Source organism: Acomys minous, assembly GCF_964271855.1.
Source record: "Acomys minous genome assembly, chromosome: 10".
Lineage (NCBI taxonomy): Eukaryota > Metazoa > Chordata > Mammalia > Rodentia > Muridae > Acomys > Acomys minous.
This window is the reverse complement of record NC_140491.1, coordinates 4,847,110-4,873,613: the sequence shown is the minus strand read 5'-3', so window position 1 is coordinate 4,873,613 and position 26,504 is coordinate 4,847,110. Positions and strand designations below refer to the sequence as shown.

The window sequence follows — 26,504 nt, the reverse complement described above, 5'->3', positions numbered from 1 at the left end:
ACATCCATGGGATTGGTTTCATTTTTCTCTGCTGAGTGTAATAAAAATTTTAGTTTAATTGTCTCATAGTAGAAACACATTGTTTATTGACAGTTTTATTTTGAGCTCTTTTTAAAGATTTGCCTAGTCCAAATTAGACCTTGTTAGCTATCAGATAGATACCAAGTAATTGCTTGATTGAAAGATAATTTATATACCTAAGAGTTTGAGATTGACTTTTGAATAATTCAGATCACATGGTGAAGTCGGGAGCAGCTCATTAAGGCGCAGGCTTGCTAAGACGTCCTTACATTTTTAAGGAGCATTCAGATGGTTTGAATTTTAGTAAAATTAGTTTTAATTTTACTAATGGCAGCAGATGTGTGGCAAACAGCCAGAATTTGAGCTTAAAACAAATGTCTAAAGATATTCATGGTTAGAATATCTGATTATTTGTGGAAATTATGGGGATTCTATACCAGCAATGTAGTGTGAGTTTATTAAGATGGTCGTGGTTTGTAAAGTAAGTATTCATGCAGTGTTTGAGCCATCACTAACCTCCCTGCTTGTGCTTCATAGCATCATATATATAGTAACACCTAGACAGTTGAGGATGAGAATGTTTACAAGTTCCCATCTGAGAGCAGCTTACTTTATGTGCTTTGGTTCAGTGATGACTGTGGGGGTAAAGTGGTGTTTCTGAAGCTTTTGACAGTAGATTTCAGTGTAGACAGAATTGCTGTAGCCTGAGACAAGCTTGGGCAGTACTGAATCAGGTGCTGTCTCGAGGAAAACAAAACAAAACAGCAGGACGCTCTAGCTTGTATTTCATAGGCTTTTAGGAGAGAGAAGGACAGAAGAACAGTAAGTACTTTACAGAGCTAATGGAGAGCTGAGGAAACCGATCAGAGGGCACGTGCTTCCCATCAAGTGTGAGCATGGGGTCTAGATCCCCAGAAACCATCTGTGACCCCAGCACGCCCACATAGGACGGAGAGATAGGAGACTCCCAGAAGCTCACGGGCCGGCTTGCCTGGTACACGCAGCAGCAAACAATAAGAAGGAAGAAGGAAGGATTAGCACCATAGGTTGTCCTCCACGTGTCTATCACAGTAAAATGTGCACAGACACCGCACATAGGCATCCCACACATACATGAAGAAGTGGGGAGGGAGGGAGAGACAGAGACAGAGAGAATATGAATGAGAATGGTCTTTAGAATTTCCTCAATTACAAGTATACTTTAAACCTGTTGGGAATGTTGGCACATGTGTTAATCCCAGCACTTGGGAGACAAAGACAAAATCTCTGTGAGTTCAAGGACAGCCTGGTCTACATAGTGAGTTCCAGGATGGTCAGAGCTACATAGTGAGACTGTCTGGGGAAATAAAGAAAAAGAAACAAACCCAAAAAATTCAATACATGTGGGCCATTGAGCAGGTTAGGAAAAAAGAATCCACCAAGATATCTAGAGAAACCAGAGTGGAAAGACACAAGTCAATCTAAAAGCTACTAAACAGAAGCCAGAATGCCATGAGTTCAGTTGTTGCTTATGGAAATAAACATTTTATATCCACAGTATCCAGAAGACCAAGGGAACACTGCTTGGGAACTGAATGTTCCTTTGGAATTTCATGCTGATTTAAAGGTGGAAATAACTACATTTTTACACATAAAGGTTGATATTACAAACTCTCATCCATCCAGAGTTAAAGAACACTGTTAGCCGGGTGCTGTGGGGCACGCGCCTTAATCCCAGCACTTGGGAGGCAGAGGCAGGTGGATCAATGTGAGTTTGAGGTTAGCCTAGTCTACAATGTGAGTCCAGGACAGCCAAGGTTATGCAGAGAAACCCTGTCTTGAAGAAAACAAACAAACAAACAAAGAGGAACACTGTTAAACTAAGCATTTCTCTATGTTGCAAAATAAACTCAGGGAAATCAGGATATAGAAAAGGCAATGTAGAACAAGAAGTAGATAAATGATGTTGATAAAGTTAAGTTTGTAATAGGAATAACAAATATTCCAGTATTTACTATTAAAACTTAATCCAGAGTGATAAGAAATTTTTTTTTTGTTCTAGAGGAGAGTGGAGATACTGACTTTGCAGATGGCTGGAAGATTTACAGGAAATGTTCTGTGTACATTATAATTTAAAGTAGAGAAATATAATTTTTTCCAAAAAAGAAATAGAATTTTATAAATTGGAGAATGGGATGGGAAAAACATATGAAAAATTAACTGAGCCTAACAGATGGCAGGAAATGTGAAAGAAAAATTAAAAACAATGATGAGCCTCAAAGAACCTCCTTATGGAGATGGTTCAAATGTGGCAAACAAGCCACTGGGCAAAATGTCCTTGTTTCTACCACAGACAGAATTATGCCTAAAATAGGCAAGCTTATGTGCAGGCAGAGTCGACAGTCAAACTCTGCTAAGACAGGGTAAGCAAGTCCTCAATAGTTCCTGCCTCACAATTACACTTGTCAGATATATTGGGCAGAAGGCTGAAGAAGATGCTCCAGCATTAGAGAGTTTTGGGTGACTGTTCAGGTAGAAAACTGTCTCTGTGGTCTTATCATTTGGAAAGCTACTAACCTGCACTCCCAGCATACTCAAGTAATCAAGTTTATTCCTTCTCTGACGGAGTTGAAGACCAGATAGTTAGTTTTACAATGAAGCTTAGTTGTTTAGGGGTTAAGATGCTTTTAGGTCTAGACAGATGTTTTAAGTTGATAATGACAAGACAAGATGGAGATTGATTTACATTCAGAATTTTAGACAAACCAAGATGGGAAAGACGTTTTCTTTAGGCTGTCAAATACAAATAGCCAAAACAGTAAGAATGTAACATTTGTATAATTCCTGATTGTGTCATGGTTCTTCTTGCTATAGATAATTTATTGTATATATGTGGAATAATATAAATGTATATGTAAAAAATATAAAAAAATTCAAAGAAAAAAGGACAGTAACCTGGGAACAAACAAAAGATGGTCCAAGTGAACCACAATCAATGGTCATGTTGAGTGCTGTGATGATGTTCATTTAAATGCTGGATGCTGTGATGATGTTCATTTAAATGCTGGATGCTGTGATGATGTTCATTTAAATGCTGGATGCTGTGATGTATTTAAATGATCGCATTTGCGAGGAGGTGGAAACACAGGACTTCCTTTGTGTTTGGTCCTCTGCGTCTCATCCGCTCCAGGGCTCTTGTGATTCTCCTCCTAACTGCATCAGCCGTTTCCCCTTCCTTGATTCTGTTCTCTCTCAGCTACTGCTGAGACCCAGGTGGACTCTGTCTCTGCTCGCCGCATCCACGGCCCCATCCTTGTTCTTCTGCAGAAACGCTTGTCAAGAGCTTCCCATGACTTCCGCGTTGTTCCTTCTCAGGATCACTGGAAGCCTCTTCTGTTGTCTGCAGTGGGAAGCACACATGCCTGCTCCTGAGTCAGACAGCGTTGTAAACATGAAGGCAGTATGGGAAGTTAACAGCACGCCACACTAGTAACTATGTCAGCTTTTGATCCTGACTGCCAAGATAATCACCTGTGCAGGTTCAGGACCCTTTGCCTGTTTCCCATTTTTCCCCTGTTTCCCTTATATTTATAACCTTAAGTTATAAATAAAGAAAATGTTTTAAGAGTGAATGAGATTTTTCTTACAAAATAATTTTACACAAACATTGAAAAATTTTTGAGTTAGAAAATGAAAATACAATTCTCGAATTTACCAGTCCACCTAAGAACTATTTCTCCTTGATAACGTCCTTCTCTGATTTGCATTTGCTGTGCGAGTCCATGCCACTATCCTGAAGTTTTCTGCTTCAGTACCTTGGGTTTTGTTGTTGTTGTTGTTGTTGTTTTTAAAGAAGAGGTGAGAGGGTAGGGTACTGAAGAGACAGTGGTAGTGGACAGCACTTGCTGCTGCAGCAGAGGACTCAGGTTCAGTGCAGGACCAGTGTCGGATGGCTGCAGCCTCCACTCCAGCTCCAGGGGTCTGACGCCCTCTCTGGCTCCTACAGGACTGCGTGTGCGTATACGTGAGCTCAGGCATGCACACATACACGTTATTGATAAATCTTTTAAAAGGGAGGTAAAAGGAGTAAGCATACTAAATCATTTAGTTTTGTCTGATTTTGAACTTTGTTGCAATAACTTCATGTGTATTTTGGGGGTTTGTTTTTTATTAAGTCTTATTGCTAGATTTATCCAGACTACTGGTGTATTTGTCCGGTTTGGGCGATAATTTCAAAGAGATGATTATAGCACAGATTGCTGATGCCTGTTGTATGAGTTAGAGAAGTTGGCACAATGGTAGCGTTTGGCGCTCAGTGGGGGCTTAGGGAAAGACGGTCATGACGAGGTCTGTCACCCGCTGCGTTTAAAATGGAGAATGAATGTAGCAGTTTGTTCTTTTGCTGGCAGGCATTTTGTTGTTTGCAGTTTTTAAAATCAGAACAGAGTGCTGCTGTGAATACCGCGAGCCTCGCCTCAGTTGCCCTGCGCTAGGATTCTTTGACTCCTTGACCTGGAAGACTTCCTGGGTCGTAGTTCTCGCAGGCCTTTGTGTCTTCCCACCGACAGCCATATCCGCTCTCTGTGCCTTCACTGCAGTCAGCTGGTGTGCCTTTTCATTTTCCTTGGCGTGATGTTGTAAAATGGAATTCTTTTACTTCATCGGATGCACTTAATGAAGTAATCATCTTTTCATACATCCAGTGGTAATGCATATTTGTTTTTCTATGCAAGTTTAGTCTAATGCTCATTTTATTGAACTTTTTCTAATTGATCTGGATGACATTTTAAAATATTCTTGGCTCCACTTATTGGAAATAATTTCTCCCAACTTGAGACTAGTCCTTAAAAGATTTATTGGGGTGGGGGGGTACGCGTGCGTGCAGGTGACTGTGGGGTCCAGAAGAGGGTGTCAGATCCTCTGGTGTCGAGCTACAGGTTGTTTGAGCCTCCATGTTCTGGGCAGCAGACTGTAGAGATCAGCCAGTCCTCTTAACTGCTGAGCCATCTCTTCGGCCCCCACATCACTCCCCTGTTTATAGGATCTTCTGTTGAATAGGTTTTCTGAATTTTAACTTACTGAATTTTTTCCCCTTACGTTGTTTATGCCCTGCTTACACATTTTTTTGCTGGGCACGATAGTGTGCTGATGCAATTTCATCATTCAAGAGACTGAGGCAGGAACACTGTGCATTTGAGCCCATTCTTGATAATCCTGCTTCATAAAAAGAAAGGAAATCTTTATTGTAACAGTAGTCTCTGTGGTCTACAGTGGGACATTTGAATGCATTGATATTTGAATTTGTATTTGTAAGCATTTCTTTGCACATCATGGGAGGTAGATTCCAGGTTTTTTTGTTTGTTTTCTTTTTGTTTTTATTTTTTTAATTTTTTTTAATCTTTGACCTTTATTAGTGGCTTTTGGGAATGTGAATGTAAGTACATTTGTCTAATACCACATGATAGATTTTTTTTCACTCTATGTTGTCTCTAAAACAGTGGAAGAATTCTTTGTGCCTTTGTTTTTCTATTTTAAATTCGCCAGCACTTTGTCCATTAGATGTAATGTCTCATGCTTTTGTTTTACTCTTTAAAACAAGTCCTTTTGTCAGTTTTCTGAAAGGCTTTGGCACGTGTGTGGATGCTGAGTTTTACTGAGTGCTTTGTCTTTAGTTGTTGAAATGACTCCATGCCTTTTCTCCTGTGGTATATTGATGAAGTTTGACACTCTATGTTTTATAGAATTAAAATAGTTTGTGGTAATATACTTATTGTTATACATTGCTTGATTAAATTAATTAATAAGTTACAGTTTTATTTGAAAGCAACTCTTTAATGTAAACTTGTTTTGATAAAACTTTACAGCAGAAAATATAGGCGCAGAACTCAAAGCTCCACGTAAGCAAGATCCTCTTCAAGTAAGAGGTAAATACATTTTATTTGATGTTTTAGTATGTAGTATATATAAATACACAGAATTTATATGGAGATCTTTAACATTATTCTAAGCATGTAGTTACAGTTTGCTTTTATTCTTAATAGATTACCCATACATTTTTATTCTTTTTATATGCTACTTTATGCTGAAGTTTATTTTGCATTTTGATGACAAGTATTTTAAAAGCTTAAAGAACCAGAATCATCTGTTTGCTCTATTATTTTTAGAAAAGCAATGGCATTAAGGAACAAGAGGCTAATGCCTTCAGCTATAGTGTGTTTAAACTCGGGTGGAGCCAGCTGGTTCTGTCTGATTTTCTGCAAAGCAGCTAATCCGTGGAGTCAGTAGCTCTGTGGGCTTTGGAGTGCTGTGGTATCAGACAAGACAGGTCTCAGCTTTGGTTCTCATGTTTACTAGCTGTCTGGCCTAATGCAGCTAACTTATTTAACCCCTCTGACATTTAGCTCACTTCCGTATAAGATGGGGAAAGTAAAACTTGCTCATCAGGGTGGCCTTGAACATTACTTACACAAATACATAAGTAATCCAGAGTCATCAGCATTGCTGTGTGTGTGATTACAGCCTGTCAGGCTAGAGCAGGATCCCAGGGTGTATAGCGAAGCCGTCTTTCTCTCAACAAACAAACAAACAAACAAACAAACAAACTGCTGGATAGCAGTGACTATTCTGTAATATTTATTGAAACTTCATTTGCACATAGACCCTAAGCAACTTAAATGATTTCAGTGCTTTAGACAGAACAGTACTACTGATACAAGGTATCTATTAGATGACAGGTTGTCATTTTAGCATCAGTTAGAGATGGGCTAGGGAGATGAGCACTAGATTTGTGATCTATCCTGGTTTTTTGTACTGAGGGAGATATTTCTTTTTCTTTGCTACCATTTTATGCATTAGGAAAACAACAACAAATGTCTGTGGAATTCAAGAAGTACTCATCTTCCAGAGGGCTTTCAGTGTGCATGCTCACATATTTCTTTATGTTTCTGGTTTAGTCAAAGCAGTCCTTAAGAAAAGAGAGTATGGACCAAAATACACTAAGAATAATTTCATCACTGGAGTAAGAGCAATAAATGAATTCTGCCTTAAATCCAGGTACGGGGTTCCTCTCAGGACAGTGGTCTGGGCAAATAGTATGACCTGTTACCTTTTCATTCATTTTCTGATTTGCATGACAATAATTGTTCATTGCTGTCACAAAATTTCTTTAAGACAACCAGTGATTAAACATAAATAAATAACGATCTGCTGGTGACTTTGATAGTGACTTGATGAACATATAAACCTTTCAGAATTTAAGAAAAAGTAAGGTGATTACAACCGTGACTTGACATTTGTGACTTGTAAACATTTAGTTGTGTGAGGGGTTGGGGGATGCATTGTGGGGGTCAGAGGAAAACCTGTGGGAAGTGGCTGTCTCCTGCCCTGTGGGTCTGCCGGACACAACTCAAGCCGTTAGGCTTGCCAGCTTCCTTTATCCTGCCAGCCCCTAAGTTAAATTCTTAAATAGAAGAATGATACTTGTGTGTATTCTGTTTTTTACACATCTTAAAAGTCGTGTGGTCATAGTACAAGCGTCAGTGAGGGAGTTACCACCCCCCCCCCCACCAGTAGCGAGCAGGCCTGACCCTGCGAAGTTTCTGATGAGACCCTGCACACTGAGGGCTCTGTGTAGGGAAGTGTTCTTCATTGGTGATCATCTTTTTTTGCTGTCTCTAGACTATTTTTTGTATTAAAAATGCTATCTTTAAACTGATGTTTCGAAGCTGTATAGATCCCTTCTTCCAAGATAGGAGTCAGTGTGCTTGTTTACTGTCCTTAACCTGTATGCTTAGAAGCAGCATCTAAATAACTTCAATGCCTTATGTCTCCAGCGACTTAGACCAACTTCGGAAAATCAGACGACGAAGTCCCCACAATGATACTGAGTCCTTTACCGTGTTCTTGAGATCAGATGTGGAAGCAAAGTAAGAACAGAACCCCTTCACAGGAGAATGTGCTGGCTTTGGGCTGCAGTAGCATTTTAAACAGACTTCCTATGGCGTGCTTCTCAAACAGCGCTGCTTTACTGCAGCTTGTTCCCCTGTACTAGTCAGTTATAAACACGCTTGCTGATGGGTTCATTTGAATTGGTTAGATTTGACTCAGAAGTTTGAAGTGCTTTTTCTTTCTGAAAAGACCTTATGCTTTATTATTATTATTATCATCATCATCATCATCATCATTATTATTCAAAACAGGGTCTCTCTGTGTAGCCTTGACTGTCCTGGACTCTCTTTGTAGACCAGGCTGGCCTCGAACTCACAGTGATCCACCTGACTCTGCCTCCCAAGTGCTGAGATTAAAGGCGTGCACAACCACTGCCCAGCCACTTTATGCTTTTTAAAAATAAGCTTTATACATAGTTATAGTTCATTTATACTTAAAGAACAATAAAGTAATTTAAGATGATCCTTGGTGGTGACCATGCGTATGTTTGTACACACAGAGCTTTGGAAGTTTGGGGAAGCCTTGACGCTCTTGCCAGGGAGAAAAAAGTGCGTAAAGAAGCAGAAATAGAGTACAGAGAACGTAAGTACTTTTAGCGTAAGTCAGGGGTTGTTGGGAAATAACATACAGATGAGCACGTGCCCTGAGAGCCGGGTCGCACCAGGGCTTGCTCTTCCTGCTGCGGCTGCGGCTGCAGCAAACACCAGTGCTCAGCATGGGAGTCAGCTCAAAACACAGAATCGGTTTGCTTTTTATGATAACTTTCTAGGATGGTAAGAGGACATGGGAAACACTTTGTAGTTTCTGTGGAACAATAATAGTAGCACTGTGGATCCTGTTTAAAGATTAGCACTATGAAAGTGGCAATTACTGCTTTCCTATAGGAAGTACTGATTCAGCCGCCACGTTCATTCGTTCATTGATTCATTCATTCAGCAAATATTTATCAAAGTCCTAACATAAATAAGTAACTGTCCTTTAACTACCAACACAAGATTCTCAGAGAAATGAGTTTAGTGATTTAGAGTTTAGATTTAGGACGATGTAAAATATACTTTCCGTGATTTGAATTATACAAATATAGATGCAAAAGTATTGTGCATATTTATGATTCAAAAAGAATTCAATTTGATTTCCAAATATCCCCAAAACAAAAAATGCAGTAATATAAAGAGTGATACGTTTTCTTTCTTTTTCTGTAATGCTTTTATTTTTCTTTCTAAAGATAACTGTTAGCAATGGTTTGGTTATGCCTTTTCAGAATATTTCCAATACATTTTAAAGTTTATATGCATGCTTTTTTTGTTTCTTTGGTTTTTTGTAGTTGTTGTTGTTTTGTTTTGTTTTGTTTCAAGACAGGGTTTCTCTCTATATCCTTAATTGTCCTGGACTCTCTTTGTAGACCAGGCTGCCCTCGAACTCACAGAGATCCACCTGTCTTAGCCTCCCAAGTGCTGGGATTAAAGGCGTGCGCCACCACGCCCAGCTTATATGCACACTTTTTAAAAGATTCATTTTATTTACTTGTATTCATTTGTGTGTTTGTGAATGTGCGCAGGCGTGTGCAGGTGCCCTCTGGGTCCTGAAGAGGGCGTCCAGGCCCTTGGGGTTGGAATTACAGGATGATGGGCTGGGGTCCACGCTCAGCTTCCCATGCTTGGGCAGCAAGCTCTTTCCAGCACCGCGTGCACACATTTAACATGCATGTGCTTGTGTGTGCTCATCTTGTTCTTCAGAGATACCAGTGTAGTCCTGTTTCTCCATCTCTGTGGAAATAAACCTCCTAAGTGCATTCCTTTGGAGGAGGGGGATGTTCAGGGTCTCACGTAACCCAGGCTGGCCTCAAATTTGCTATCCAGGCTAGCTAAGGATAACCTCGAACTCCTGATCCTCCTGCTTCCATTCCGTGAATGCTGGATTACAGGTCTGATCTGCACTGGTACACATGGTTCTGGGAAGTGAACTCTGTATATGGTAAGCAAGCATTCTGCCTACTGAGCTACACCCTCAACCATTGAACTCAGTCTTAAAGAGGGAGTTGTACTATTATAATCTGATTAAAAGAATATATATGCCCTAAACTTATTTTTTGATTCTTATAGGGCTGTTTAGAAACCAAAGAATACTAAGAGAATATGGTGATTTCTTGGGAAACACAAAGGTAAGGATATCTTTAATCATGTGTGTGTTATTTGACAAACCTAGTACATTGTGAAATGTCTACAGTCATAATCCAAGAAATTCTAGTAAGCCTTTGATCATAATCCAAGGTTTTTCTTGAGTACATTGTAATTAACTGAACTTCCATCTAATTCATTTCTGTTTGATTTTTTTGAAATTAAAATTGTAACATGAGTTTCTTAAGTTTTGTTTTGTTTTCCTTCGAGGGTTTCGAGGCCCACACAGGGTTTCTCTGTGTGGCCTTAGCTGTCTTGGACTCTTTGTGGACCAGACTGTTGCTAAGATTCTTAAGCATATATAGATAAAGGAGACTGTTTGTTTAGGTTTTAGTAGGATTTTCTGTCTCTTTCATATCTTTTATCTCTCATGAATATGCATCTACAAACATACACACATCTGGTTAGACATAAAAATTTAATTGTTGTTGTCCTCACTCCTGCTCATAATTCTGATGCATCGTTGAGACTGCTGGCTCTCTGCTTTTGCAGATGAAGGCATCCCTTGAAAGGAAGTTTGATTGGTTTTTACTATTTGGCTTTATTATCATTATTTTATTTGTTAGACATTTATTATTTTTTTATTTATTTTACCTAATCTTAAATTTTTATCTATTTTAATCTAATAAATATTTTACTATCTAAGTTATTAATACTTACTACTTGTGTACATAGACAGTGGACACTTTGTTTAACTTCATTAGTATACTCTTTCACTGTAAATTGGCTACTGTAGGCCTTCCCTCTTCCCAGACTTCCTGTGGCCTCACCTTTTGCTTCTCAGCCACGAGCACTGCTTCATACTTCATTGAAAAACAGTGGTTCCTGGTGTAAAGTGGGTTATCAGCTTGATAATGTAGAATCATAATCATGTAGTATCAGTAAGTTGTAGTCAACATTTTCATTAAGAGAGGCTTTGTGCTAGATGATTCTGCTCAGTGCATGGCAGATCTGAGAGCATGAGTACATTTGAGGCGGGCTAGGTGTTGTATGAGGGGGTTAGGTGGGTTTTCAGTCTACAGCATTTTAAATTTGTGCTGGTTGTAGAGACCTAATCCTATAAATCAAAGACAATTTGTAATTTGATGAAAGTACCTCATTTTTCATCATCACATATAGAGACTTTTAGCTACACATGCTCCTAAATACTATGCTTTCTACAAGAAAGAATTAATATTAGGAGAAATATAGAAAGTTTTTCATTTAGGACCTCACCTACTCTTGTCTCTTAAATTCAGTCCAGTTGGATTTTCTTCCCATTGAAATGGCTCTTACCAAAGTCACAAACAACAGCCAAGATGGAAAGTCATATGTATCCAGAATAGTTTTCCATTTCAACTAGGCTGGGAAGGATCTTTGATCAAGACGTTAATGTGTGATGGTTCATGGCCATAATTCCAGTGTTCAGGAGCCAGAGTAAGGAGGATCTCCTCATGTTCAAGGCTAGCCTGGTCTACACAGTGACTTCAGGCCAGCCACAACTACATAGTAAGGTCATATCTCAATCAGTCTCTGTCTCCTCCCTCCCTCCCTCCCTCTCTCTCTCTCTCTCTCTCTCTCTCTGTCTCTTTCTCTTTTTCCCCCCTCCCCTCTCTCAAAAGGAAAAAAGAAGGTAATGCCATAGCTGGGTGTTGCAGCTATTGCTTGACATACCAATACCAGCAGTTGGAAGGCTGAGACAAGAAGATTGTTGCAAATCAGAGCCAGCAAGGGCTGGAGTGGTTGATGCAGATCTAGGCAAAGGTTGTTTGTGCAAATTGTCTTTTCTCTGGTAGCACTTGAGACCTGACTCCCTTTCACACAGTTTAGAACAGAGCACAATGGTTGGATCTTAACTCGAGCTGCCCCTCCCTCCATTCGTTTCTATTCTGGATTCTCTCAGAGCCTTCTCTGAGTGCGGCACTCAGGAATGGGCTGAAGGCTGCAGTCTTCCCATGTCTTGGGAGCTAGGGTTTCTCCTGCACTGCAAGCTGTCTGTCACTGCCGTACAGTGCGGAACAGTGTGGACCAGTGACATGTGCCTCTTGAATGTGTTCGTATGGGCAGTCTTGCTTGCTGGAACTGCATGCCTTCTTTGTCTTTTTTACGTTAGATGTACACTTTTCCTGTTACACTCTTTGTCTCACGGAAACTGTAACAGCAAGAAATAAAGTCACAGCACCCTTGGTTTACCAAAAACATCCTCTCCTCAGAGCAGTAGCTCACCTTCTCATACTCTGATTTTGTAGTGTCCTTTCAATTCGTTTCCCCTTTGACTTGTTGTACTTTCTGAGTGCCTTTCCTTCGGGTCCTGACTCTGTGAGTTTCTTAAGATAGCCCTTCCACCTTGGAACTGCCTTTGTCCTGCTGAGCAGGGTGAGCTGCAGCCTCAGCGTTGGAACTGAGCCAATGGTGCGCTGCGTGCTTTATACAGTTTTCCTTGGGAATCCTCTCTGATATCAGTTTTAATTTTTTAAAACTTAATATTCATTTACTCAGTGTGCATATGCGTGGTGCTCCTGGGGAGGTCAGAGGACAATTTGCAGGAGTCTTTTCTTTCCTTCATCCACCTGGTGGAACTCAGGCCATCGGACTTGATGGTAGTTCTTGTAACAATGTTAAATTTTGAAAATTAAAAAATAAAATAAGCATTTGAGGTTTTAGGAAAGTACCAAAATGTGTTTTCATGTATCTACATACTTTATTATTTTATTTTATTGTGCATATGGTGTGTCAGTGGGAGGGCCCGTATGTGCAAGGACACAGGCATCCTTAGGGGACAAAAGAGGGTGTCAGATCACCTGGAGCTGGCACTGTATAGGTTATTGTGCTCCACCCAAGACGGGTGCTGTGTTGGAGCCGCCGCCCTCTGTGCTTCTCTGAGAGACTTGGGAAGTCTTTGCTCTTGTCTTACAGCCTCGCTCCAGGACGGTGTCCGTGTTCCTTAAGGGGCCAGGGAAGGTGGTGATGGTTGCCATCTGCATGTGAGTTATAGAAGACAAGGCTTTTAAACCAGAGACGTGTACCTCTTAATATGTGTGTCCTTGAATGTATGCATGTATTACTTGGTGGCTAGCTGCATACTGCTGACATGTAGCTTTTATTATTTTAGGAGGAAGTTGAGCCAGTGTCATGGCCAGTGAAGTAACAGGGGAAGGGTCTGTGTCCATGTGGACATTTGAACTTGGAGTTTGTGTAAAATTTAAGTGGGTATAAGTTTCTCTCTGAAAATACTAATTGGAGTTTGTCAGAGTCAATTTTTTGAAGTTCCATTGGCCATTGCACAGCTACTAAGTGCTTGTGTTTTTCTCCTACTTTAATTTTGGAGGAAACTTCATGTTTTTATAGCTAACCCCCTTTTTCCTCTGCTTCTTGATTCCTATTTTGTTTACCTTTTTGTATAAAAACATTAATTTTGTAATTCAGTAGTTTTTATTCTTAATTGTGCATGTCAGAAATTATAAGATTTGGAAATATATAATGTGTGATCCTTGGAGAGCTGAAGAGCATTAGCCTAGAGGAGAGCATTTCCAATAGGGACTAAAGATGATGATCCGCTTTAGAATTCTTAGAACTGCTGTCAAGAATGGTGTCCCGGTCCCTGCTTGGACAATGGGTAAATGTTACTCTGATAGGAGCACCAGAAACAGGTAGGGCAGGAGGAGAGAAAATGATGTTTGGTTTTTAGTTCCAGGTGTCCTTGAGGAGATGGTCAGGATTAGTTCTTTCTGCCTGCAGAGCAGAGATAATCATTATAGTCTTCCTTGTGAGCAGTGTGTGTAATATATAAACTCATTGGCATAGTACTTACGACACAATATGAACTCAGTGGGTATTATTGTTAATGTATAGTGGTCTCAAGCTCACCGGGGATATCTAGGCTAGAGGTTTATTAGTCTGCAGATGATAATTAAAACCGTGGCAGTAGTAAAGATTACTTGGGGGTAATATGTATAGTATTAGGAAGGCAAAGCCTTCAACAAACAGCATTGCCTCTTCCTTGTGTACTTAATGGAATCATAATCCACACTTTTTGTATTTATACCTGAACTGTAGGAAGTTCTTTGTTATTTACTTTCAATAGACTCTAGTATAAAGTCATTAAACATTTGATGGAAACATTTGACTTAAACATATGCTAAATTGTTTTCTTTCTTTCTAGTAATGGCTTGAACTGCTTCTTTAAATTCCTTGCCTGGATTTACACGGGCTCAGCAAGTATGTTCTCAGAAGCTATACACTCATTATCTGATACTTGTAACCAGGTGAGAGAAAGTGCTTCATTAATTTTAAACTAATTCTTACAAGCTATAGGCAGAAAGTGATCTGTTCAAAAATACTCTGCAGTTGGCTTTGGGAAAAATGCAGCTTTCTTAATTTGAGCATTTAAGAACAGAGCCGGGCATGGTGGCACACACCTTTAATCTCAGCACTCAGAGAGGCAGAGGCAGGCAGATCGCTATGAGTTCGAGGCTAGCCTGGGTTACAAAGCGAATCCAGGACAGCCAGGGCTACACAGAGAAACCTTAACTTGGAAAAACAAAAACAAAAAAAGAACAGTGGCTTTTGTATACGTGGGTTCTGCGTCTGTGCTTCCATATCCTCACAGTCAACTATGGACTAAAGATAAGAGAAAGAGACGGCATGGTAGCACACGCCCAACTCAGGAGGGAGAAGCAGGTGATCTCTGTGAGTTTGAATCCAGCCAGACCTATTTATATAGTGAATCCCAGGACGGCCAGAGCTACACAGAGAGACCCTGCCTCAATACACACACACACACACACACACACACACACACACACACACATCACGCTGTCTGTACTGTACAGACTTTTGCCCTTATCATTACCCTTTCTTTTTCTTCCTTGTTTTTAAGGTGTATATTATGTATATGAATGTTATGCCTGTGTGTATGTCTGTACCATATGAATGCCTGATGGCACAAGAGGTCATCAGGCCCCCTCGGACTACAGTTTCTGAGCCACCATCCGGGTGCTGGGAATCAAACCCAGGTCCTCAGAAAGAGTAGCCAGTGCCCTTAATGGGTGAAGCATCTCCCTAGCCCCACCCCCACTCCTGTTACTATTCTTAGCAATAGAGTTTTAGCATCAATGTATATACTATTCATATTATGCGAGACATGAGAAGTAATACAGACATGGTTTAAAATGTGAGAGGATATTCGTAGGTTATTTGAAAATACTATTTTATATAAGAAGCTAAAGCATTGAAAATTTAAGTTAAAAAAAACAAAACAAAACAAATTTCACTGGGCTTGGTAGTCTACACCTTTAATCCCAGCACTCAGGAAGCAGAAGGAGGTGGATCTCTGAGTTTGAGGACAGCCTGGTCTACAAAGTGTGTTCCTAGACAGCTAGAGCTACACAGTAAGACTGTCTCAAAAACAAAAGAAAGCAGAAAGAAAGTTGAGTCACCTCAAGTGGTTCTGAAACTAATCTTTGAATGAATAATGGCCACAGGCTGGCTGTGGATGGGGAACCAGGGTATACACGGCCAGCCTGGACTACATGATAACCTAGCTCCAAAAAGAAGTGTGGCCACAGTATTACTAAGTAAGTTTTTATGCTTTAAGAACTTCCAACATGGGGCTGGAGAGATGGGTCAGAGGCTAAGAGCACTGTCTGCTCGTCCAGGGGTCCTGAGTTCAATTCCCAGCAACCACATGGTGGCTCACAACCATCTATAATGAGATCTGGTGCCCTCTTCTGGCCTGCAGGTGTATATGGAGGCAGAGCACTATATATGTAACAAATAAATAAATACTTTAAAACAACAACAACAAAAACCTTCCAGCCAGTGGGGTAGGAAGTATAGATGTATCATTTACTATGTGTTTGGTCACAATCTTTATAGAAGAGATTATTGTTTTTATTTTTTAGATTTATGTGTATGAGTCTTTTGCTTCCATGTACATCTATGTACCACGTGTATGTCTGGTACCTGAAGTGGTTGTGAGCCTCATGTGGGTGGTGGGAATCGAACCTGGGTCCTTTGCAAGAACAAGTGAGTGCTCTTAACTACTGAGCAAACACTCAAGCTTGTAGAAGAGATTTTTTTTCCTATGTGCATTGTTTTGCCTGCATGTATGTCTGAAGGAGTCGGAATTCCCTGGAGCTGCAGTTACAGACAGTTTGAAGCTGCCATGTGCTTGCTGGGAACTGAACCCAGGTCCTTTGGAAGAGCAGACAGTGCTCTTAACCTCTAAGCCATCTCTCCCAACATCCAGCCCCAGGAGAGAATTTTAAAATGGGTTTCTAAATATATAGTGAATGATAGCTATCTTGGAACTTTCTATGTGGACCAGGCTGGCTTCAAACTCTAGAGATCTGCCTATATAAGGACAAAGAATTACGAAACAAATTAACAGTTTTAGTATGAGTGTTTAAAACATTGGAGATAAGTCTTGAGCGTCTGTTCTCTAAAATATTGTCCTGCTTAGGGTTATTACTGCTGTGATGAAGCTCCAGGACCAAAAACAAGCTGGGCAGGAAAGCGTTGGTTTGGCTTACAGGTCCATCACTGAGGGGAGTCAGGGCGGGAACTGAAGCAGCAGCAGTGGAGGCGCTGCCTGCTGCCTACAGGTGGGCGGGCTCGCTCCTCCTGGCTGAACCAGCCTTCCCTGGTATAGCCCCAGGACCCCCAGGGGTGGCATGGCAGCAGTGGCTGCACTCTCCCCATCACCGCTAATAAGGACATGCTCTCCAGGCTCGAGCTCATGGAGGCATTTTCTCCACAGTGGTTCCATCTTCCCAGGTGCATGTAGCTTGTGTCAAGTCGAAATAAAACTAGACAGTACAAATATTATGTATGAGTTCTAAAGACTGTGGCAGCCTTTAACTGTGGTAAACTGAGCAAAAAGGTGGAGTTGCAGAATATTATTATACAACTCCTGCTTTGACTAAGAAGGACGTACAGAGCTTGAATTTAGTCTTTTGATGTATCAACAGTAAAAACCTAGACAAAAATATAACTGCCTCCAAACATTCCATGATAGCAGCACAAGATTGTGCCTCTGGGCTGGGGTTTAATCTCTTACACGTTCTCTGGCTTTTTACTTAGAAATACCTTTGGAGTAGTGGGCCAGGATGAGAACTCCCAAAGCTCCAGGAATCTGAAATGGTTGGGAGTTAGAAGGCAGAGTCTGCATAGGGATCTTCCTGAGTCCTTGCTGAATGTTACACCCGCGTGTGTGCTATGTGCAGAAATACAAACAGACAGTAAGCCGAGCAGTTCCTAGTGCTTCACAGGGCTACAGTGCTTCAAAGTCTGCCCTGTGCGGTAAGAGACTGTACCGGGACCCAGGGAGCCCCGTCTCATGCCTTAGCAGTAGAGGTAAAGTATCCCTAGTGTGAAAGGCTATTCTAGAACCCCTCTTAACAGACTTCCCCAGAAATGGAAATAATAAAGTTTATCTATAAATAATATATTTGTTTGTCAGAACAGAGATCCATGCTCTTTAGAGAAGATAATAGACCCCCCCACACACACTTAGTGTGACGTTCACTGTGTTTGGCTAATTTTTTCAATTAGGAGCACAATACTACTAGACAGTACAAGGAGCAAGGAAATGGGGCTCAACCAGAAGGAAAATCAGTTGATAAAATAAACTCAATTGGCAGATAATAAAAGAACTTAATAGGGCTTTTAGAGCTAAAAGAACAAAACAAAACAAAAACTGTGTGTGACACACAATCTCACTGCATATCATTAACAGAAGAGTAAAGACTAGGAAAGAGTCCACCCTTCTTTAGAACAACAGGAAGCTCCTCTACTAGAGCCAGAGGTAAAGAGGGCTGAGGAGGAGAGAGGAGTCCTTAGTCACCTTTGCAGGCAGTACTGAGAGAACTCGCCCAGCTTTTAAGAAAATAGTACCCAGAGTGCATAGACTTTGAGAGGTAGAGAAGCATATGTGGCTTTTCAGCTCTGCAGACGTAACAGCTCTGATACCAAAACCTACAGTGTCATCACATGTGAAAAACATGCGTACCGATCAGTATCCTTCAGGAACATACATAGGAATTCTTTAAAATATAAACGAATGAGATCAATATATAAAAATCATAGTAGTATCCCGTAAATATTTTTCTGAGAATATCAGGTTGATTTAATAGTCAAAATGAATAGATACAAATCAGTGCATTTCAGCTGCCAGCAAATGATGTTCAGATTTTTCCATTTATAGTAGTATCACAAAACATTAAGGATAAATCTAGCAAAAGGTGTACACAGCTTTTACAATGAACACTGCAAACTGTGGGTGAGAATCTTTAGAAAGATCTAAGGAAGGACTGGGCCGCAGCTCATGGTGAGTGCTTGCTTAGATTGTGCAGAGCCCAAGATGTGGTCCCCAGGCCCACAGAGGAGAGAGGTCGAGAGGGAGGTGACGCAGTGCAGATGACACAGGGATTTGTAGATCGAGTGCAGTCCCAGTCACAGCGCCACAGAGCTGTAGCTTGTCTTGTTGTGACAGCCGTTGAAATGCTTGCTCCGACTGACTGGCTTTCATTCAAGACCTTGTCACTGACTTAGCACCTGTAGGCACTTTCCCATGTCAGCACAGGAAACTGTACTTCGGGCTTGCCATTTTAAACTGCTAGAGAATCATGTATTGTGCTTGGTCATTTGCAGTGTGTTTCCCTACTGATGGGATGTTAGATTCCTTCGTGGTTATTGTCTTGGATTAGTTTGGTATTCTCTCCCTTTCTTTTTTTCTTTCTTTCTTTCTTCCTTCCTTTCTTCCTTCCTTCCTTTCTTTCTCTCTCTCTCTTTCTTTTGAGGTGGATCTCATTATGCAACCCAAGATAGGCTCAATCGTGACTCTCCTTCCTCACACCTCCTCAAGTGCTAGGAATTTAAGCCTGTGCCTCCGTGCCCAGCTGTCTTTCTAGTTTTTCATCCTCATCAACAGTGTTGTTTTGAGTGTCCTTGGGTTTGTCTTGGTGTGTAATCAGTTTCTTTGTTGTCCTCCCAAGCTGGCTCGCTGTGCTCTCTGCCATGGTACTGAGTGCTGCCGTTTGTTCTCCACAGGCTTTGCTAGCACTGGGCATCAGCAAGTCTGTTCAGACACCAGACCCTTCTCACCCGTAAGGACGCTGTCTCTCACTTGAATTTGCTGTAGTTTGTCATTGAAATAAAACCAATGAATTTCAGAAGTCTGAAATGTATATAGCATCAGATTGTTTGAGATCTGGTCATTTCCTTTGTAGCATCTAAAGTGTAATGGTCAAAGTAAATTGAAGGCATAATTTGAAAATGAAGTTGAAATTATTTTTATACTTTATAATACAGCCTGCAGATCTCTGTATTTGATAATAACAAAGCACTTATCTTTGAGTCTATTTTATTTTATTTCAAGGAAGTATAGTTTAGTCCAAACTTAATTGGCTATCTAATCTAAGGTTTTGATGTTAACCTTTTTTTTTTTAAGATTTATTTATTATTTGTACAGTATTCTGCCCCTATGTACACCTGCAGGCCAGAAGAGGGCACCAGATCTCATTATAGATGGTTGTGAGCCACCATGTGGTTGCTGGGAATTGAACTCAGGACCTTTGAGAGAGCAGGCAGTGCTCTTAACCTCTGAGCCATCTCTCCAGCCTGAAGTTAACCTTTTAAAAATTCATATTTACTCTTTCTTTAATGCTTTTATTATGATTGAGAAATGTTTTGATAACATTTCAAAATTACATACTTGTGAATTAAGGGTTGTTTGTTTTAGAATATATTACTCTGAGTATGTCAATTTGATGATGTGGCTATTTATTTTTTGTGCTTCCATTAACAGCCACCCAAACAGTTGAGCTCCACACTCACTGTTATTGTAGCTAGCTTCCTTAATACAGCTTGATGAGCGTTAAGGCAGCAGAGTGCACGTCTATTCCTATGAAGAGGCCTGTTTTAGTGCCTACTTGAAACCACAACAGTAGTGTTTTAATAATAATAATGCGTTAGAGTTATCTAGTATAGGGAACAAATGTTAATTAACTACACATCTACTGTGTTTTACTATCTCTTGGAAAAAATATTTTCCTTACTGATTTTCTATACCAAAAATTTAAACAAGAAGGTAAAAATTTTAAATTTCATATTTTGAAGATTGCTTCTTAAGTTATTTTCACCAGCCGATTCTAGTACTACTTAGTACAGAAATTAAATTTTGGACACTAGTTAAAGGAAATTTAGATATGAATAGCTACATGGGGCTAATGATTTAATGTAATAGCCTGTACAGATGTATATAATACACCTTTTCAGCAAGAACCTACAGTGCAAGCTGGACAGTGGTTGTGCACGCCTTTAATCCCAGCGCTCGACAGTCAGAGGCAGGCGGATCACTGAGTTCGAGGCCAGCCTGGTCTACAAAGGGAGTCCAGGACAGCCAAGGCTACACACAGAGACCCTGTCTCAAAACAAGCAAACAAACAAAAGAGGAAGGAAGCTGTAATCCTTCAAGGAAACTGAAGTGTTACCATGTTAAACATTTTAATGTAACTCTTAAAAGATTAATTTTCCTGGCATCTACAGAATATAAATATAAAGTAATTCTAATAAATCAAAATAGACTATATGAAATAGAGATTAGAAAATACCTGAGTTAAGTGCTATTTATTATTATATATTTTGAAAAATCTTACCTTTTTCCCACTTTGTATATTTTTTAATTCAAATTTGAACTTTGCTCCTACAGTTTTTAATATATAAAACTATACCATTTTAATAGTTTAAGAATCATTGATGTATTAAAAACATTTTAAAAGTTAAGTCTTCATTTTTGAAAACTATATTATCTTTTTATCTTTCAGGTATGGCTTTTCAAATATGCGCTATATTTCTTCATTGATTAGTGGTGTTGGTATTTTCATGATGGGCGCAGGACTCTCTTGGTACCATGGAATCATGGGATTGCTTCATCCTCAGCCTATGGAATCCCTTCTATGGGTGATCCTCTTTTTCCTCTCTGTCCCTTTGGAGTACTGTGACTTAGTGAAAAACCTTTGTGAAATTGTATTAGAATGTAAAAGGATTATTAATATATTATAAATATAAAATTAGTGTGGTAGCAATTTATGTTTAGCCAGCTATTTACCCAGATAAGGACCCAGGAAGACTATGATTTACTTAATTAGCCGTGAGAACAATACAGAGCAATTATTACTCCAGCCTAGCCCTCTAAACGAGTCTAACGTCCTCCCAGCCAGCATTCCCATGCTGCTTTCATTGTAGGCGTGTGGCAGAAGTGCCTTTTAGATGTTTCCGAAGACTCCAACTCTGGGCCCCACGGCTAACATCTATGAATGAGACATTTTCCTTTTAGTGGGGCTCTGTGCTTTTCCTTTCTTCTGACAGCCAGCATCAGTAGCCTTACCTACAGATTATTGTTCACGTGTGCACCACACAGTTTACCCTAATCCTCAGACTCCTGGGGCAAGCCCACTGAGCAGTCTCACGGTAGAGATGTTCGCCTTCAGCCATCCTCCTCTGTGACTTGTCTGCAGTCATGCTAGGGGCACTGCCAGGGTATGGAGGCTCCACCTCCTTTCGAAACCCCTGCAGGCTAAGTGCTTCATTCTGAAATGAGACTGAACCTAGAACATTATTTTTCGTTTGTGTCGTAGAATAATAGTATATATTAGTCTTATTTTAATATCCTTTATTCCATACGTATCTATGGCAACAAGCCAGGTGAACTAGGCATACTTTCATTTTGTTTTTTTGTTGGTTAGTTATTAAGACAGTGTTTTGCTTCGACACCCAGGCTGGGCTTGAACTCTTGAGTCCTGCCTTATGCTTTTTCTGCACTCCCTGTGCTGCAGTTACAGTAGAATGCCACCGTGTCTAGTCCTTCGTTTTTGAAGATAGTTTCCTACTTTGTTTTTGCTTTTTGTTTTGTTTTGCTTCCTGAGACAGGGTTTTTCTGTGTAACAATTCTTGCTGTCCTGGACTCTCTTTGTAGAGCAGGCTGGCCTCAAACTTACAGAGATCCAGCCGGGCGGTGCTGGCACACGCCTTTAATCCCAGCACTCGGGAGGCAGAGGCAGGCAGATCTCTATGAGTTCGAGGCCAGCCTGGTCTACAAAGTGACTCCAGGACAGTCAGGGCTTCACAGAGAGACCCTGTCTCAAAAAACAAAACAAAACAAAGCTCAAAGAGATCCACCTGCCTCTGCCTCCCAAGTGCTGGGATTAAAGGCGTGCGCCACCATACCCAGCTCCTACTTTGTTTTTAACCATAGTACATTTAGTACAATTAAATGAACAAAACTTGCCTCTCCTGAACGTGTTGAGCCACTTTGTAGGCACAATACCTTGTTGTCCTAATTTCATCTAATTTGAACAGCATCACTTGACTGAGGCAAAGTAGTTTCTGAAGTTAGGCAGTGATGAGGTAAATTTTAATTTATTTTTAATTTATATATTATTCACTTTGCAACCCCATCGTGCCCCTCATCCTCTCCGCCTGGAACTTCCATCCCACCATCTGCCCCCTCCCTCCCCTCCCCTTGTGATGAGGTAAATTTTTAATTGTGTTTAAGTTTTAAAGTTTCTAGCATACCCTGTCTCTGAGTAACAGCATTCTACTAGTGTGAGGCACTTTATTAAACACTGGGTCCAGTAGACTCTTACTAGGCATTACTTCACAGTCCTTGATTTGGGGCATTTTTGTTTTTAATACAAAAAATTTTCTTTTTTGTCTTTTAAAACTTTTTGAAACAAGCCTTCTCTATGTAGCCGTGGCTGTCCTGGAACTTGCTCTATAGACCAGGCTGGCCTCAAACTCTTGAGATCTGCCTGCCTCTGCCTCCTCCAGTGCTAGGATTAAAGGCCAGCACTATAGACAGTATTACATCTGGCCTGTGTCCGTATGTTATCATCCTTTTAGTTGTTTCCCAACAAGATCCTTAGGATCTAACTTGACTTAGAGCTTATATTTTAATCTTATAAAATATTAGAAATTTTATATATGAGTATCTGTAATTCTTTAGTGAAATATTTGGTTCATTATTTGTTTTAATACTTGTTTTCCAGGCATATTGTATTTTAGCAGGATCGTTGGTGTCTGAAGGAGGTATGTAGTGTTACCAAGTCTAGTGTACATTTAACAACACACTCATTAAGTTGCCAAGTCCTATTAGTTCATCCTGTGAAGTTAGGAACCTCAGCTCTGTGTGCTTCTCAAGGTAGAAAGTCTGTGGGGTGCTCTGTAGCTGTGCTGTGTGGGTGATGGTGCTGTGGGGTGCTCTGTGGCTGTGCTGTAGTGGGTGATGGTGCTGTGGGGTGGTCTGTGGCTGTGCTGTGTGGGCGATGGTGCTGTGGGGTGCTCTGTGGCTGTGCTGTAGTGGGCGATGGTGCTGTGGGGTGCTCTGTGGCTGTGCTGTGTGGGCGATGGTGCTGTGGGGTGCTCTGTGGCTGTGCTGTGTGGGCGATGGTGCTGTGGGGTGCTCTGTGGCTGTGCTGTGTGGGTGATGGTGCTGTGGTGTGCTCTGTGGCTGTGCTGTGTGGGCGATGGTGCTGTGGGGTGCTCTGTGGCTGTGCTGTAGTGGGCGATGGTGCTGTGGGGTGCTCTGTGGCTGTGCTGTGTGGGTGATGGTGCTGTGGGGTGCTCTGTGGCTGTGCTGTGTGGGTGATGGTGCTGTGGGGTGCTCTGTGGCTGTGCTGTGTGGGCGATGGTGCTGTGGGGTGCTCTGTGGCTGTGCTGTGTGGGTGATGGTGCTGTGGGGTGCTCTGTGGCTGTGCTGTGTGGGCGATGGTGCTGTGGGGTGCTCTGTGGCTGTGCTGTAGTGGGCGATGGTGCTGTGGGGTGCTCTGTGGCTGTGCTGTGTGGGCGATGGTGCTGTGGGGTGCTCTGTGGCTGTGCTGTGTGGGCGATGGTGCTGTGGGGTGCTCTGTGGCTGTGCTGTGTGGGTGATGGTGCTGTGGGGTGCTCTGTGGCTGTGCTGTAGTGGGCGATGGTGCTGTGGGGTGCTCTGTGGCTGTGCTGTGTGGGTGATGGTGCTGTGGGGTGCTCTGTGGCTGTGCTGTGTGGGTGATGGTGCTGTGGGGTGCTCTGTGGCTGTGCTGTGTGGGCGATGGTGCTGTGGGGTGCTCTGTGGCTGTGCTGTGTGGGTGATGGTGCTGTGGGGTGCTCTGTGGCTGTGCTGTGTGGGCGATGGTGCTGTGGGGTGCTCTGTGGCTGTGCTGTGTGGGTGATGGTGCTGTGGGGTGCTCTGTGGCTGTGCTGTGTGGGCGATGGTGCTGTGGGGTGCTCTGTGGCTGTGCTGTGTGGGTGATGGTGCTGTGGGGTGGTCTGTGGCTGTGCTGTGTGGGCGATGGTGCTGTGGGGTGCTCTGTGGCTGTGCTGTAGTGGGTGATGGTGCTGTGGGGTGGTCTGTGGCTGTGCTGTGTGGGCGATGGTGCTGTGGGGTGCTCTGTGGCTGTGCTGTAGTGGGCGATGGTGCTGTGGGGTGCTCTGTGGCTGTGCTGTGTGGGCGATGGTGCTGTGGGGTGCTCTGTGGCTGTGCTGTGTGGGCGATGGTGCTGTGGGGTGCTCTGTGGCTGTGCTGTAGTGGGCGATGGTGCTGTGGGGTGCTCTGTGGCTGTGCTGTGTGGGTGATGGTGCTGTGGGGTGCTCTGTGGCTGTGCTGTGTGGGTGATGGTGCTGTGGGGTGCTCTGTGGCTGTGCTGTGTGGGCGATGGTGCTGTGGGGTGCTCTGTGGCTGTGCTGTGTGGGTGATGGTGCTGTGGGGTGCTCTGTGGCTGTGCTGTGTGGGCGATGGTGCTGTGGGGTGCTCTGTGGCTGTGCTGTGTGGGTGATGGTGCTGTGGGGTGCTCTGTGGCTGTGCTGTGTGGGCGATGGTGCTGTGGGGTGCTCTGTGGCTGTGCTGTGTGGGTGATGGTGCTGTGGGGTGGTCTGTGGCTGTGCTGTGTGGGCGATGGTGCTGTGGGGTGCTCTGTGGCTGTGCTGTAGTGGGTGATGGTGCTGTGGGGTGGTCTGTGGCTGTGCTGTGTGGGCGATGGTGCTGTGGGGTGCTCTGTGGCTGTGCTGTAGTGGGCGATGGTGCTGTGGGGTGCTCTGTGGCTGTGCTGTGTGGGCGATGGTGCTGTGGGGTGCTCTGTGGCTGTGCTGTGTGGGTGATGGTGCTGTGGGGTGCTCTGTGGCTGTGCTGTGTGGGCGATGGTGCTGTGGGGTGCTCTGTGGCTGTGCTGTGTGGGTGATGGTGCTGTGGGGTGCTCTGTGGCTGTGCTGTGTGGGCGATGGTGCTGTGGGGTGCTCTGTGGCTGTGCTGTGTGGGTGATGGTGCTGTGGTGTGCTCTGTGGCTGTGCTGTGTGGGCGATGGTGCTGTGGGGTGCTCTGTGGCTGTGCTGTGTGGGTGATGGTGCTGTGGTGTGCTCTGTGGCTGTGCTGTGTGGGCGATGGTGCTGTGGGGTGCTCTGTGGCTGTGCTGTAGTGGGCGATGGTGCTGTGGGGTGCTCTGTGGCTGTGCTGTGTGGGTGATGGTGCTGTGGGGTGCTCTGTGGCTGTGCTGTGTGGGTGATGGTGCTGTGGGGTGCTCTGTGGCTGTGCTGTGTGGGCGATGGTGCTGTGGGGTGCTCTGTGGCTGTGCTGTGTGGGTGATGGTGCTGTGGGGTGCTCTGTGGCTGTGCTGTGTGGGCGATGGTGCTGTGGGGTGCTCTGTGGCTGTGCTGTGTGGGTGATGGTGCTGTGGGGTGCTCTGTGGCTGTGCTGTGTGGGCGATGGTGCTGTGGGGTGCTCTGTGGCTGTGCTGTAGTGGGCGATGGTGCTGTGGGGTGCTCTGTGGCTGTGCTGTGTGGGTGATGGTGCTGTGGGGTGCTCTGTGGCTGTGCTGTATGGGTGATGGTGCTGTGGGGTGCTCTGTGGCTGTGCTGTGTGGGCGATGGTGCTGTGGGGTGCTCTGTGGCTGTGCTGTGTGGGTGATGGTGCTGTGGGGTGCTCTGTGGCTGTGCTGTGTGGGCGATGGTGCTGTGGGGTGCTCTGTGGCTGTGGTGTAGTGGGCGATGGTGCTGTGGGGTGCTCTGTGGCTGTGCTGTAGTGGGCGATGGTGCTGAGGGGTCTGGAGGTCCATCCGTTCCAGTGGCCAGAACCCTGATGCTCATGGAGAGCCTCTCCCACCGCAGCTGTGGTGTTTAGTGCTCTGTGTGTGTGTGTGTTTACCTGTTGAAAGCCTCTTTTTCAAGTGTGGACACATCAAGTTTCTTCTTTGCTGATGCTTTTCTTTCAGCAACTCTTCTTGTTGCCATAAATGAACTCCGCAGGAGCGCTCAGGCCAAAGGAACATCATTTTATAAGTATGGTATGTAGTTTAGAACCAGGTATTTGTTTATTTATTTATTTTTATGTGCTTCAAGCATTTAGTGCTGCTGCTTTGTTACCAACAGCTG

The 26,504-nt window shown here is 42.8% G+C and overlaps 1 protein-coding gene across 3 annotated transcripts in view; it reads left to right on the top strand.

The window, feature by feature from the left end:
* The window catches only part of SLC30A9 (solute carrier family 30 member 9), a 51,944-nt gene that overhangs the window by 10,213 nt on the left and 15,227 nt on the right, over positions 1–26,504 (top strand). Inside the window, exons 3-13 of one of the 3 annotated variants that reach the window (XM_084799088.1) lie at positions 5,868–5,924; positions 6,954–7,053; positions 7,833–7,925; positions 8,447–8,529; positions 10,050–10,108; positions 13,020–13,087; positions 14,266–14,368; positions 19,155–19,210; positions 20,930–21,065; positions 23,153–23,192; positions 26,345–26,416. In XM_084799088.1, coding sequence (XP_084655214.1) covers positions 5,868–5,924; positions 6,954–7,053; positions 7,833–7,925; positions 8,447–8,529; positions 10,050–10,108; positions 13,020–13,087; positions 14,266–14,368; positions 19,155–19,210; positions 20,930–21,065; positions 23,153–23,192; positions 26,345–26,416 — 867 coding nt within the window. Of the gene's footprint in view, positions 1–5,864; positions 5,925–6,953; positions 7,054–7,832; positions 7,926–8,446; positions 8,530–10,049; positions 10,109–13,019; positions 13,088–14,265; positions 14,369–19,154; positions 19,211–20,929; positions 21,066–23,152; positions 23,193–26,344; positions 26,417–26,504 lie in introns of all 3 variants that reach the window. The other 2 variants (XM_084799087.1, XM_084799089.1) reach the window with 2 other exon arrangements.